The 15224-nt window shown below is 54.4% G+C and overlaps 2 protein-coding genes across 2 annotated transcripts; both read left to right on the forward strand.

Annotated features, from left to right (window-relative positions):
* The first annotated feature begins 332 nt into the window (after positions 1-332).
* LOC123628268 (melanoma-associated antigen B17-like) lies at positions 333-1274 on the forward strand. The gene has a single exon (XM_045537887.1). It carries the CDS (start codon positions 333-335, stop codon positions 1272-1274), a length of 942 nt encoding a protein of 313 aa, XP_045393843.1.
* A 6437-nt stretch (positions 1275-7711) lies between these two features.
* On the forward strand, positions 7712-8653 carry LOC123628270 (melanoma-associated antigen B17-like). The gene has a single exon (XM_045537888.1). The coding sequence runs from the start codon at positions 7712-7714 to the stop codon at positions 8651-8653; it is 942 nt and encodes a 313-aa protein (XP_045393844.1).
* Positions 8654-15224: the final 6571 nt, after the last annotated feature.

A 15224-nucleotide genomic window follows, 5' to 3' on the forward strand; every position in this document is an offset into this window, starting at 1 on the left:
CCGGGAGGCCCCAGACATAGGTGTCAGGCGGAGGCCCCCTCAATCCCTCTGCAGAGGAAACAGAGAAGTGAGGATCCTGGTGGGAGAAGGGTGGTGCCAGGCAGGGCCGGCTGGCTGCAGCCTAAGGCACACTCCAGCTTCCTCCACAGAGTCCTCAGAGCACAGGCTGACCAGGAGAAGGGGAGTCGCGCCGGGGCCTGGAGTAGTGTCCTCAAGCACACCGCACAGGGCCTTCCTAAAGCCAAGGTGGTATCTCCTTGCTGAGGGGCTCTCACTCTCTTGTCCTTTTCTTCCAGGTGCCCATATCCTGTGCCCTCTCGCCTGCTGTCATCATGCCTCGTGGTCACAAGAGTAAGCTCCGTGCCCGTGAGAAACGCCGCCAGGCTCGAGGCGAACGCCAAGGTCTCGGGGCTGCTGAAGCGGTTGCAGCAGGGGGAGAAGAGGCCCCATCCTGCTCCTCTGTTGTTATTGAGGGCGCTTCCCAGAGCGCCCCTGCTGCAGGCATTCCTCCGAAGGCTGGGAGAGCCCGAGCCACCCGCTCTTCTGCCTCAGCTGTTTCAGGCGCCCGTGCTGAGAGAGGTGCCAGGGGCCAAGAGGGGGAACGTCCAAGCTCCTCCGGCGGCCCGCCCTCCTCTGCGAGCTCAAGGCAAGACCCCCTGGCCACAAGGATGAGCATGTTGGTGCAGTTTCTGCTGCAAAAGTATAGAATGAAAGAGCCCATTATGAAGGCAGAGATGCTGAAGATTGTCACCAAAAGGTACAGGAAGCACTTCCCCGAGATCCTCCAGAAAGCCACTTTGCGCATGGAGCTGGTGTTCGGCCTTTACCTGAAGGAAGTCGGCACCAGAGGTCGCTCCTATGAGCTCGTCAGCAAGCTGGACCTTTCCAGCGACAGTGGCCTGAGTGAAGATGGCTTCCCCAAGAACGGGATCCTGATCCCTCTTCTGAGCATGATATTTGTGAAGGGCAACCGTGCCTCTGAGGGGGAGATGTGGAAATTCCTGAATGCGTTGGGGCTGTATGATGGGCGGGAGCACTTCATCTTTGGGGAGCCTAGGAAGCTCATCACCAAAGATTTGGTGCAGGAGAAGTATCTGGAGTACCGAGTGGTGCCCAACAGTGATCCTCCCTGCTATGAGTTCCTGTGGGGTTCTAAGGCCCATGCTGAAATCAGCATGATGAAGGTCCTAGAGTTTTTAGACAGTGTCCTTGAAACCGAACCCAGTACTTTGCAGTCCCAGTATGAGGAGGCTTTGAAAGACGTGGAAGAGTGATCCCAAACCAGAGTTGCAGCCAGGGCTAGTGCCACTGCCCAGGCCAGCGCCCACTACAGGGCCACATCTAGGAGTTCGTCCCAACGTTAGAGAAGTCTGAGGCAGCCCTCATCTTGTAGTTGAAAAGGGCTGTGAACATAATAGCTAGTAGGGGGTGACATAGAGCTGGAGAGAGCACAATACATGTCTTTTTTTGGTTCCTGTTATTCATATGTAACTTGTGGATTTACCTTTTCTTCCTACTGTTTCAGTGTGTTCCCTGTAAAGAGGTTTAGAGTCACAGTCTAAGTTTATGAATGGCATGGATCACAGAATTATTGCTGTTTAACAAGTTTTCATAATAGTTTTGTGTTTCGTGAAACAAATTGAAAATCCTTACTTTTATTGTAATCTAGTACAAGAAAAAATAGCGTTGGAATAGGGGTTTCCTTTAAAATGTGAAAGAAAGCCACAGTGAAATAGCTGGAGTCATGAGATGGTGACAAAAAAAAATAAACGGTGACCAATTGTTGTTTTACTTATTCCTTTTGGTCTTGTCTTTTGTTAAAGTTAAAAGATAACGAATACCAGGATTTGCTTAGCTTATTCAGGAATATAGGAGAAATTAAATCATCTTCGACGACAACTCTTGTCCACTGGCTCTTTTGTTTCCCAAACATGAATCGAGCATCTGCTCTTTGAAAGGCTTCATGCTTGTTCTGGGAAGGTGTAGACAAAGACGATCCAGCCCCTGCAAATAACATGTTAGAATCCAAGAGCAGCTATCATACCCAAAACATGGGGAGATACACTGTAAGATGTAAAGGACAATAAAAGAAAGGGGTGAGGAGGGAGGAGATTGCAGATAGAAGAAGCCCAGTGTAAATGCGCTGGGACAAGGGAGGCAGGAACTTGGGTTGCTGCTAGTCCGTCCCTCAGTGGCAGGGACTTTTAAATTAGCCTGCATCTGGGGCTAGATGAGGATGCTGAAATGGTGAGGGGGGCGCCCAGGCCCTCAGTTGGTGGCTGTCAGAGTGGAGAGACTCCACCTACCAGGGCAAACTGCTCCTAACAGTTCCTTAGGGATGTGGTAGACCAGGAAGAAATCCCTCCCTGGGGCAGGATTGCAAGGACCCCTGTGCCCTACCCACCCCCCCTCAGGTGAACACGGTGCACTAAATCAGCGGTCTGTGCACTTTGTGTCAGGGAGTTTCTGAGAATAAGAAGCTCCCTGACACGAATAAGAATACTCGAGGGGGTATTCTTGAGGATGGGTGCTCAGCAGCCACTGGGCTGGCCCTCTTTGCCCTGGCCTGGCGGAGCTAGAGCACTCCATTACAAGGGAGCCCAGATGAACCCAAATTGAGTATTCTACATAATAGGGCAAACTCTAAACAAGCTCTAGGTTTTTGGTGGTGGTAAAATGAATGAAGATAGGGACGGGGTAAGTGCAAGGGCAGCTGGCGGGGAGGAAAAGTGTTGGTCCTTTGCACGCCTTCTAGGAGCTTCATGGTGCATGCAACTGGGGCAGCCTACTTCACACCCGCATGAAATGAATGATCATCTAGTGGGGAATTATTACTTAGTTTGATTTGCTAAGCACTGTTTTTCGTGATCTGGTTGTCTTTGTCCTAGGACATTGCTTATTCTCTAACATCTCCTGGATTAAGAAAACAACTCCCAGTGTGGTGCATGGTATTGTGTGGGGTCCAGATAATCATAATAAATAACTGCCATGTCAAAAATCTCTCCTCTTGCCCCTCACTGTACTGAGTTCGCAGCCTACATTGCATATACACTTCAGTCCTAGAAGACAGGGCTTATCAAATCTGTTTCACCAGATGAAGACCCTGAGGCAACCAGAATTTGCCCACGTACCTGAGTTTATACTGCTGGCTTGTGGTAGGGCTGGTGTTAGCCCTGGGATCTGAGTCTGTCTAAAGCCCACACTAGCCCACTTCGGCTGGCCTGAGGCAGATCTGCTGTGTTATAATTCACATTTCTTTTCACTACTCCAAGAGGTATCTCAGGCAATAAAAAGCGGACTCTGTGCAGAAACTACTGATTTGCAATACACAGCCAGAGCAGTAAGAATACCAAAATAAATGAGAGATGTGAATATGGAAAAGAAAGAGACAATACTCGGTAACCCCATGATCACCTACATATGCCATGTCAGATCACCTGAAAAGATCAGGGGCACAAAACCCTATGGCTCCGCTCTTCCCTGTAGAAAGTCAATCAATAGAACTAGAACCGAAGTTCCGTCAGAGGCCAAGTCTGGCTGGTGAAGAGAAGGAACAGACCAGCTGGCTGTGTCTTTGACAGCCCACCGCCCGCCCTGGGACTCTGCCTTGAGCTGTAACTCCCCCCTCGCCCATCACTCCTGAGGCAAGGAACCACTGTCTGCGAGGGTTGCAGTAGGGAACCTGCTCAAGAGATCGCAGGCATGTGGCATTTCCCAGGAAGCCTTGAAGGAAAGAGACAGGAAGCAAGCTGTGGAGCCCCATGCAGAAGGGCTTAGGGGACCAATATCCCAGAATGTAGGGGGTCCCACGAGACCAGCCGGTGGCTGCTGTCACACGTAGACGGCCAGAGGCAGGGCTGTGGGGCTGAGCAACCCCACAATTATCCGTCAGGGTTCTCATGAGCACGAGAGACTCGATGCAAGGAGGGCAACTTCAGGCGAGCCGGGCAAGGACTGTGAGCCTCTGATATGTATCGAGGTGATGACCTTGGAGGAAGAATGAGGGAAGGACGCAGCCAGAACAGTGGGGTCCCCTAGAGTCCTGCCCTGGCTGACAGCCCTTGGCGATCTGGACCAGTCATGGCTGCATTTGGCTCAGCCTAAACCCAACTCTGTGGTGCCAAGAAAGTGAGGGCCTTGATTTGAGGGCAACAGCCTCAGGTCCGCTGAGGTAGAGTCCCACACTAGTCAGGTATCAAGGTGAAGAATTTCAGGGAGGAATGAGAGAACCAACCACAGCAGAACGGAGGAAGCACCACAGAGCCCCAAGCTCCCCGCCCTATGACCTGGGAGGCCCAGGCAGAGTCGTCAGGTTGAGGCGCCCCTCATTTCTGCCTGGAGGGTCTCAAGGAGGGGAGCGCCTTGGTCTAGCGGGGTGGCCCCAGTTGTGTAGAAACCGGAGACCCAGGAACCAACAGGAGTCAAGGTGAGGACTCCCAGTGAGATGAGGGAACCGCCAGCAGCAGAAAGGGTCACACACTGCCAGCACTCTGATCTTACTCCTATGAGGCCAAGCAGAGCTCTCAGCTCAGGATCCCCTTATTTCTGCCTGGAAGGTCTACACAGGGGAGGGAGAGAGAGTCGGTTTAAAGGGAGACGCCGCAGTTCCGGGGACAGACGGTCCCGCGGGGGGGGGGTGGCCACCCTGGAGCTCAGGTAAGCACCCTGAGTGCCAGTAAGAGGATCTCTTCCCAAAAGACTGCGGACCAGAGCCCCGCCCCTGCACTCTGCGGTCAGCCATAGGCGGCCTCTACGCCCTCCAATCCCCCCCCCCGTACCCACAATCCCCGCCCCCTGCCCCCCCACCCTGGCCAGAAGTGGCGTACCCTGATTTCCGCCTTGGAAGTTTCTGGTAGGCGAGGAGCTTGGTGGAGGAGCTGGGTCGGAGGAGCGTGCGAGCTCAGGCTGCTAGAATTCCAGGACTCATCCAGTATCAAGGTAAGAACCCTGAATGGGGACTGAAGGGACGACATGGAGATAACCAGGGGGATGGCCCGCACCCCGCGCTCCCTTCCCTACCGCACCCCCTAGCCCCACAACCCCCAACCCCCTACCCCCCCCAAGCCCCGAACACCCCCTAACTCCAACCCCGGGGAAGCGGCGGGGTTGTGATGCAGACTTCTGCCGGGAGGGTTCCGGGTTCTGGGAACCGGAGGGCTTGCTCTCAAAGTGTGGCTGCAGTTCTTCAGAGGGAGAGGGTGGGAGACCTAGGCCCTAAGAGAAGTGAGGAACCCTTGTCAGAGCTGGTTCCCCTTGGCCCCAGGAACAGAGAGGCAGAGTCATCGAGGCTGCAAAAGGCAAATGAGTTTATTGACTAGCTCGAGCTAGGGCCCAAGTCCCAGAGCACCAACGCAGTGGCCTCTCCACGAACTAGGAACCCGCCCTAGGGTAAGAACTAAGGCTTTATACTCTTCAGCTCGTTACATGCACTGGGCACACCATCCCCCCTCCCTCCCTTAGTTCATTTGCTCCTTCAAAAGTGGCTGATTGTCTTGGCTCCTGATTGGTTGGTTTCCAAGTCACGGGAATGGCTGCTGATTGGTTGGTTTCCAAGTCGCGGGACTGGCTTCTGATTGGTTGGTTTCCAAGTCGCGGGACTTTTAGTTGTTATTAGCGGCATTCCGGGGAAGGGGAGGACCCGCGTCAGGGAAACCGAAACTTAGGCCTATTCTAGGAGGTCAGTCTGTCACGGAATCACTGCTGCTCTCCTTCCTGTTCTACACCCCGAGTGTTAAAAGGCGGCCTCTCCCCAGAAGAGGGGGCCACCGAGAGCCGGGCCCCTGCTGTTGGGACTGGGCGGCCCTGGGCAGGCGTGGTTAGTGGTGGCGCTCCTGCCTGCCTACACGTGCCATGCCCTGACTCCCTCTAGCAGCCTGGACAAGTGAGGGCACTGGTCTGGGCCGGAGTGACTCAGGTCAGTGGCGTGAGGAGTTGGAAGTCGTACCCTGAGTCGAACTGAGAACTCTGGTGGAGAACAGTGGGGTCCCATAGAGACCCACGTCTTCTGTCATGCCTTTTGGACGCTAGACACCCTTGACGGGATCTGACTTACCGTGAACTTCCAATTCTTTGTTTTGTTTTGCTTTCTGAGACAGAGTCTCACTTGTTGGCTTGAGTCGAGTGCGGTGGCATCAGCTTAGGTCACAGCCACCGCAAACTCCTGGGATGAAGCGATCCTCCTGCCTCAGCCTCCCCAGTAGCTGGAACTACAGGCACAGGCCACCATTCCCCGCTCATTTTTCTATTTCTAGTAGAGACGGGGTCTCGCTCTTGCTCAGGCTGGTCTCGAACTCCTGACCTTGAGCGATCCTCCCGGCCTCGGCCTCCCAGAGTGCTAGGATCACAGGCGTGAGGCACCACGCCCGGCCACCTTGCAGCTCTTCAGGTCCCATTTCAGCAAGGACCTTGTTGTGAAGGACGTAGTCTCAGGTCAGTTGAGGATGCAGTCCCAGCACTGGTCAGGTATCAAGGTGAAGATCCTGAGTTAGGAAAGGGGGCCCACTCAGCCCCCAGTGGAGAGGGCTGCACCAAGCCTCGCCCCAGGGAGGCCCAGGTCAGAGCTGACAGGCTCAGGTGCCCCCTGACGTCAGCCTGCACTGTTTCAATAGATAAGGGCTTTGGTTTAAGGACTGTTTGCTCCAGGTCAGCAGAGAGAGGAGTCCCAGGCTCTGTTGGGACTCAAATAAAAATCCTGCATGAGGAAAACAACCACTGCAGAACAGAGGAGGCTGCGTAAAGTCTCACCTCTGCTGTTAGCCCTGGGAAGCCCTGGGCAGAGCCGAGGTGGCCTCTCATTTCCTGACGGGACAGTGTTGTCTCAGAGAATGGGATCCCTTGCAGTAATGGGTGAAGCCCCATTCGTCAGAGGGAAGAGGCTTAGTTCCTAATAGGGATCAAGCTGAGAACACTGAATGTGATGTGTGTGGTCCACATAGATCCCACCCGGGAGACCGGGGCACCTTGACATCACGAGTGGCACTCATTTCCTCCCAGGGCTTCCCAGGCAGATGAGGAACCAGCCTGAAGTCAGCCAGTGCAGGTTTATAAACAATTGCCAGGAGTCACAGTTAGGATTCTGAGGACTGAGGGGATCCTCCTTCACCCCATAACTCAACCGTGGTGCCAACACAGAATGTCTCAACCCTGCACCAATCCAGGGAGGCCATGAACAGGGATGGCTGGAGGTCACTCAAGCTTTCTTTTGCTTTAGGGGGGGCTCTCAGGAAGGTGAGGTCCCTGACCTGATGGGAGGGGCCCCAGTTGGGCACAGGGTGATTTACAGGTTGGGCCAGGAGTCACAGTGAGGACCCTGAGAAGAGTGTGGGTACCACCCACCCCATATTAGCAGGGACACCTCAGAGTCCCTTCCAGTTTCAGCCCCGGGAGGCCCCAGACATAGGTGTCAGGCGGAGGCCCCCTCAATCCCTCTGCAGAGGAAACAGAGAAGTGAGGATCCTGGTGGGAGAAGGGTGGTGCCAGGCAGGGCCGGCTGGCTGCAGCCTAAGGCACACTCCAGCTTCCTCCACAGAGTCCTCAGAGCACAGGCTGACCAGGAGAAGGGGAGTCGCGCCGGGGGCTGGAGTAGTGTCCTCAAGCACACCGCACCGGGCCTTCCTAAAGCCAAGGTGGTATCTCCTCGCTGAGGGGCTCTCACTCTCTTGTCCTTTTCTTCCAGGTGCCCATATCCTGTGCCCTCTCGCCTGCTGTCATCATGCCTCGTGGTCACGAGAGTAAGCTCCGTGCCCGTGAGAAACGCCGCCAGGCTCGAGGCGAACGCCAAGGTCTCGGGGCTGCTGAAGCGGTTGCAGCAGGGGGAGAAGAGTCCCCATCCTGCTCCTCTGTTGTTATTGAGGGCGCTTCCCAGAGCGCCCCTGCTGCAGGCATTCCTCCAAAGGCTGGGAGAGCCCGAGCCACCCGCTCTTCTGCCTCAGCTGTTTCAGGCGCCCGTGCTGAGACAGGTGCCAGGGGCCAAGAGGGGGAACGTCCAAGCTCCTCCGGCGGCCCGCCCTCCTCTGCGAGCTCAAGGCAAGACCCCCTGGCCACAAGGATGGGCAAGTTGGTGCAGTTTCTGCTGCAAAAGTATAGAATGAAAGAGCCCATTATGAAGGCAGAGATGCTGAAGATTGTCACCAAAAGGTACAGGAAGCACTTCCCCGAGATCCTCCAGAAAGCCACTTTGCGCATGGAGCTGGTGTTCGGCCTTTACCTGAAGGAAGTCGGCACCAGAGGTCGCTCCTATGAGCTCGTCAGCAAGCTCGACCTTTCCAGCGACAGTGGCCTGAGTGAAGATGGCTTCCCCAAGAACGGGATCCTGATCCCTCTTCTGAGCATGATATTTGTGAAGGGCAACCGTGTCTCTGAGGGGGAGATGTGGAAATTCCTGAATGCGTTGGGGCTGTATGATGGGCGGGAGCACTTCATCTTTGGGGAGCCTAGGAAGCTCATCACCAAAGATTTGGTGCAGGAGAAGTATCTGGAGTACCGAGTGGTGCCCAACAGTGATCCTCCCTGCTATGAGTTCCTGTGGGGTTCTAAGGCCCATGCTGAAACCAGCATTATGAAGGTCCTAGAGTTTTTAGACAGTGTCCTTGAAACCGAACCCAGTACTTTGCAGTCCCAGTATGAGGAGGCTTTGAAAGACGTGGAAGAGTGATCCCAAACCAGAGTTGCAGCCAGGGCTAGTGCCACTGCCCAGGCCAGCGCCCACTACAGGGCCACATCTAGGAGTTCGTCCCAACGTTAGAGAAGTCTGAGGCAGCCCTCATCTTGTAGTTGAAAAGGGCTGTGAACATAATAGCTAGTAGGGGGTGACATAGAGCTGGAGAGAGCACAATACATGTCTTTTTTTGGTTCCTGTTATTCATATGTAACTTGTGGATTTACCTTTTCTTCCTACTGTTTCAGTGTGTTCCCTGTAAAGAGGTTTAGAGTCACAGTCTAAGTTTATGAATGGCATGGATCACAGAATTATTGCTGTTTAACAAGTTTTCATAATAGTTTTGTGTTTCGTGAAACAAATTGAAAATCCTTACTTTTATTGTAATCTAGTACAAGAAAAAATAGCGTTGGAATAGGGGTTTCCTTTAAAATGTGAAAGAAAGCCACAGTGAAATAGCTGGAGTCATGAGATGGTGACAAAAAAAAATAAACGGTGACCAATTGTTGTTTTACTTATTCCTTTTGGTCTTGTCTTTTGTTAAAGTTAAAAGATAACGAATACCAGGATTTGCTTAGCTTATTCAGGAATATAGGAGAAATTAAATCATCTTCGACGACAACTCTTGTCCACTGGCTCTTTTGTTTCCCAAACATGAATCGAGCATCTGCTCTTTGAAAGGCTTCATGCTTGTTCTGGGAAGGTGTAGACAAAGACGATCCAGCCCCTGCAAATAACATGTTAGAATCCAAGAGCAGCTATCATACCCAAAACATGGGGAGATACACTGTAAGATGTAAAGGACAATAAAAGAAAGGGGTGAGGAGGGAGGAGATTGCAGATAGAAGAAGCCCAGTGTAAATGCGCTGGGACAAGGGAGGCAGGAACTTGGGTTGCTGCTAGTCCGTCCCTCAGTGGCAGGGACTTTTAAATTAGCCTGCATCTGGGGCTAGATGAGGATGCTGAAATGGTGAGGGGGGCGCCCAGGCCCTCAGTTGGTGGCTGTCAGAGTGGAGAGACTCCACCTACCAGGGCAAACTGCTCCTAACAGTTCCTTAGGGATGTGGTAGACCAGGAAGAAATCCCTCCCTGGGGCAGGATTGCAAGGACCCCTGTGCCCTACCCACCCCCCCTCAGGTGAACACGGTGCACTAAATCAGTGGTCTGTGCACTTTGTGTCAGGGAGTTTCTGAGAATAAGAAGCTCCCTGACACGAATAAGAATACTCGAGGGGGTATTCTTGAGGATGGGTGCTCAGCAGCCACTGGGCTGGCCCTCTTTGCCCTGGCCTGGCGGAGCTAGAGCACTCCATTACAAGGGAGCCCAGATGAACCCAAATTGAGTATTCTACATAATAGGGCAAACTCTAAACAAGCTCTAGGTTTTTGGTGGTGGTAAAATGAATGAAGATAGGGACGGGGTAAGTGCAAGGGCAGCTGGCGGGGAGGAAAAGTGTTGGTCCTTTGCACGCCTTCTAGGAGCTTCATGGTGCATGCAACTGGGGCAGCCTACTTCACACCCGCATGAAATGAATGATCATCTAGTGGGGAATTATTACTTAGTTTGATTTGCTAAGCACTGTTTTTCGTGATCTGGTTGTCTTTGTCCTAGGACATTGCTTATTCTCTAACATCTCCTGGATTAAGAAAACAACTCCCAGTGTGGTGCATGGTATTGTGTGGGGTCCAGATAATCATAATAAATAACTGCCATGTCAAAAATCTCTCCTCTTGCCCCTCACTGTACTGAGTTCGCAGCCTACATTGCATATACACTTCAGTCCTAGAAGACAGGGCTTATCAAATCTGTTTCACCAGATGAAGACCCTGAGGCAACCAGAATTTGCCCACGTACCTGAGTTTATACTGCTGGCTTGTGGTAGGGCTGGTGTTAGCCCTGGGATCTGAGTCTGTCTAAAGCCCACACTAGCCCACTTCGGCTGGCCTGAGGCAGATCTGCTGTGTTATAATTCACATTTCTTTTCACTACTCCAAGAGGTATCTCAGGCAATAAAAAGAGGACTCTGTGCACAAACTACTGATTTGCAATACACAGCCAGAGCAGTAAGAATACCAAAATAAATGAGAGATGTGAATATGGAAAAGAAAGAGACAATACTCGGTAACCCCATGATCACCTACATATGCCATGTCAGATCACCTGAAAAGATCAGGGGCACAAAACCCTATGGCTCCGCTCTTCCCTGTAGAAAGTCAATCAATAGAACTAGAACCGAAGTTCCGTCAGAGGCCAAGTCTGGCTGGTGAAGAGAAGGAACAGACCAGCTGGCTGTGTCTTTGACAGCCCACCGCCCGCCCTGGGACTCTGCCTTGAGCTGTAACTCCCCCCTCGCCCATCACTCCTGAGGCAAGGAACCACTGTCTGCGAGGGTTGCAGTAGGGAACCTGCTCAAGAGATCGCAGGCATGTGGCATTTCCCAGGAAGCCTTGAAGGAAAGAGACAGGAAGCAAGCTGTGGAGCCCCATGCAGAAGGGCTTAGGGGACCAATATCCCAGAATGTAGGGGGTCCCACGAGACCAGCCGGTGGCTGCTGTCACACGTAGACGGCCAGAGGCAGGGCTGTGGGGCTGAGCAACCCCACAATTATCCGTCAGGGTTCTCATGAGCACGAGAGACTCGATGCAAGGAGGGCAACTTCAGGCGAGCCGGGCAAGGACTGTGAGCCTCTGATATGTATCGAGGTGATGACCTTGGAGGAAGAATGAGGGAAGGACGCAGCCAGAACAGTGGGGTCCCCTAGAGTCCTGCCCTGGCTGACAGCCCTTGGCGATCTGGACCAGTCATGGCTGCATTTGGCTCAGCCTAAACCCAACTCTGTGGTGCCAAGAAAGTGAGGGCCTTGATTTGAGGGCAACAGCCTCAGGTCCGCTGAGGTAGAGTCCCACACTAGTCAGGTATCAAGGTGAAGAATTTCAGGGAGGAATGAGAGAACCAACCACAGCAGAACGGAGGAAGCACCACAGAGCCCCAAGCTCCCCGCCCTATGACCTGGGAGGCCCAGGCAGAGTCGTCAGGTTGAGGCGCCCCTCATTTCTGCCTGGAGGGTCTCAAGGAGGGGAGCGCCTTGGTCTAGCGGGGTGGCCCCAGTTGTGTAGAAACCGGAGACCCAGGAACCAACAGGAGTCAAGGTGAGGACTCCCAGTGAGATGAGGGAACCGCCAGCAGCAGAAAGGGTCACACACTGCCAGCACTCTGATCTTACTCCTATGAGGCCAAGCAGAGCTCTCAGCTCAGGATCCCCTTATTTCTGCCTGGAAGGTCTACACAGGGGAGGGAGAGAGAGTCGGTTTAAAGGGAGACGCCGCAGTTCCGGGGACAGACGGTCCCGCGGGGGGGGGGTGGCCACCCTGGAGCTCAGGTAAGCACCCTGAGTGCCAGTAAGAGGATCTCTTCCCAAAAGACTGCGGACCAGAGCCCCGCCCCTGCACTCTGCGGTCAGCCATAGGCGGCCTCTACGCCCTCCAATCCCCCCCCCGTACCCACAATCCCCGCCCCCTGCCCCCCCACCCTGGCCGGAAGTGGCGTACCCTGATTTCCGCCTTGGAAGTTTCTGGTAGGCGAGGAGCTTGGTGGAGGAGCTGGGTCGGAGGAGCGTGCGAGCTCAGGCTGCTAGAATTCCAGGACTCATCCAGTATCAAGGTAAGAACCCTGAATGGGGACTGAAGGGACGACATGGAGATAACCAGGGGGATGGCCCGCACCCCGCGCTCCCTTCCCTACCGCACCCCCTAGCCCCACAACCCCCAACCCCCTACCCCCCCCAAGCCCCGAACACCCCCTAACTCCAACCCCGGGGAAGCGGCGGGGTTGTGATGCAGACTTCTGCCGGGAGGGTTCCGGGTTCTGGGAACCGGAGGGCTTGCTCTCAAAGTGTGGCTGCAGTTCTTCAGAGGGAGAGGGTGGGAGACCTAGGCCCTAAGAGAAGTGAGGAACCCTTGTCAGAGCTGGTTCCCCTTGGCCCCAGGAACAGAGAGGCAGAGTCATCGAGGCTGCAAAAGGCAAATGAGTTTATTGACTAGCTCGAGCTAGGGCCCAAGTCCCAGAGCACCAACGCAGTGGCCTCTCCACGAACTAGGAACCCGCCCTAGGGTAAGAACTAAGGCTTTATACTCTTCAGCTCGTTACATGCACTGGGCACACCATCCCCCCTCCCTCCCTTAGTTCATTTGCTCCTTCAAAAGTGGCTGATTGTCTTGGCTCCTGATTGGTTGGTTTCCAAGTCACGGGAATGGCTGCTGATTGGTTGGTTTCCAAGTCGCGGGACTGGCTTCTGATTGGTTGGTTTCCAAGTCGCGGGACTTTTAGTTGTTATTAGCGGCATTCCGGGGAAGGGGAGGACCCGCGTCAGGGAAACCGAAACTTAGGCCTATTCTAGGAGGTCAGTCTGTCACGGAATCACTGCTGCTCTCCTTCCTGTTCCACACCCCGAGTGTTAACAAGGCGGCCTCTCCCCAGAAGAGGGGGCCACCGAGAGCCGGGCCCCTGCTGTTGGGACTGGGCGGCCCTGGGCAGGCGTGGTTAGTGGTGGCGCTCCTGCCTGCCTACACGTGCCGTGCCCTGACTCCCTCTAGCAGCCTGGACAAGTGAGGGCACTGGTCTGGGCCGGAGTGACTCAGGTCAGTGGCGTGAGGAGTTGGAAGTCCTACCCTGAGTCGAACTGAGAACTCTGGTGGAGAACAGTGGGGTCCCATAGAGACCCACGTCTTCTGTCATGCCTTTTGGACGCTAGACACCCTTGACGGGATCTGACTTACCGTGAACTTCCAATTCTTTGTTTTGTTTTGCTTTCTGAGACAGAGTCTCACTTGTTGGCTTGAGTCGAGTGCGGTGGCATCAGCTTAGATCACAGCCACCGCGAACTCCTGGGATGAAGCGATCCTCCTGCCTCAGCCTCCCCAGTAGCTGGAACTACAGGCACAGGCCACCATTCCCCGCTCATTTTTCTATTTCTAGTAGAGACGGGGTCTCGCTCTTGCTCAGGCTGGTCTCGAACTCCTGACCTTGAGCGATCCTCCCGGCCTCGGCCTCCCAGAGTGCTAGGATCACAGGCGTGAGGCACCACGCCCGGCCACCTTGCAGCTCTTCAGGTCCCATTTCAGCAAGGACCTTGTTGTGAAGGACGTAGTCTCAGGTCAGTTGAGGATGCAGTCCCAGCACTGGTCAGGTATCAAGGTGAAGATCCTGAGTTAGGAAAGGGGGCCCACTCAGCCCCCAGTGGAGAGGGCTGCACCAAGCCTCGCCCCAGGGAGGCCCAGGTCAGAGCTGACAGGCTCAGGTGCCCCCTGACGTCAGCCTGCACTGTTTCAATAGATAAGGGCTTTGGTTTAAGGACTGTTTGCTCCAGGTCAGCAGAGAGAGGAGTCCCAGGCTCTGTTGGGACTCAAATAAAAATCCTGCATGAGGAAAACAACCACTGCAGAACAGAGGAGGCTGCGTAAAGTCTCACCTCTGCTGTTAGCCCTGGGAAGCCCTGGGCAGAGCCGAGGTGGCCTCTCATTTCCTGACGGGACAGTGTTGTCTCAGAGAATGGGATCCCTTGCAGTAATGGGTGAAGCCCCATTCGTCAGAGGGAAGAGGCTTAGTTCCTAATAGGGATCAAGCTGAGAACACTGAATGTGATGTGTGTGGTCCACATAGATCCCACCCGGGAGACCGGGGCACCTTGACATCACGAGTGGCACTCATTTCCTCCCAGGGCTTCCCAGGCAGATGAGGAACCAGCCTGAAGTCAGCCAGTGCAGGTTTATAAACAATTGCCAGGAGTCACAGTTAGGATTCTGAGGACTGAGGGGATCCTCCTTCACCCCATAACTCAACCGTGGTGCCAACACAGAATGTCTCAACCCTGCACCAATCCAGGGAGGCCATGAACAGGGATGGCTGGAGGTCACTCAAGCTTTCTTTTGCTTTAGGGGGGGCTCTCAGGAAGGTGAGGTCCCTGACCTGATGGGAGGGGCCCCAGTTGGGCACAGGGTGATTTACAGATTGGGCCAGGAGTCACAGTGGGGACCCTGAGAAGACTGTGGGTACCACCCACCCCATATTAGCAGGGACACCTCAGAGTCCCTTCCAGTTTCAGCCCCGGGAGGCCCCAGACATAGGTGTCAGGCGGAGGCCCCCTCAATCCCTCTGCAGAGGAAACAGAGAAGTGAGGATCCTGGTGGGAGAAGGGTGGTGCCAGGCAGGGCCGGCTGGCTGCAGCCTAAGGCACACTCCAGCTTCCTCCACAGAGTCCTCAGAGCACAGGCTGACCAGGAGAAGGGGAGTCGCGCCGGGGCCTGGAGTAGTGTCCTCAAGCACACCGCACAGGGCCTTCCTAAAGCCAAGGTGGTATCTCCTTGCTGAGGGGCTCTCACTCTCTTGTCCTTTTCTTCCAGGTGCCCATATCCTGTGCCCTCTCGCCTGCTGTCATCATGCCTCGTGGTCACGAGAGTAAGCTCCGTGCCCGTGAGAAACGCCGCCAGGCTCGAGGCGAACGCCAAGGTCTCGGGGCTGCTGAAGCGGTTGCAGCAGGGGGAGAAGAGGCCCCATCCTGCTCCTCTGTTGT

The sequence above is a fragment of the Lemur catta genome, chromosome X (assembly GCF_020740605.2).
Source record: "Lemur catta isolate mLemCat1 chromosome X, mLemCat1.pri, whole genome shotgun sequence".
Lineage (NCBI taxonomy): Eukaryota > Metazoa > Chordata > Mammalia > Primates > Lemuridae > Lemur > Lemur catta.

What these genes read in the sequence shown, in the direction of transcription:
- LOC123628268 (XM_045537887.1), top strand. Translation starts at nt 333, where the DNA reads ATGCCTCGTGGTCACAAGAGTAAGCTCCGTGCCCGTGAGAAACGCCGC.
- LOC123628270 (XM_045537888.1), top strand. Translation starts at nt 7,712, where the DNA reads ATGCCTCGTGGTCACGAGAGTAAGCTCCGTGCCCGTGAGAAACGCCGC.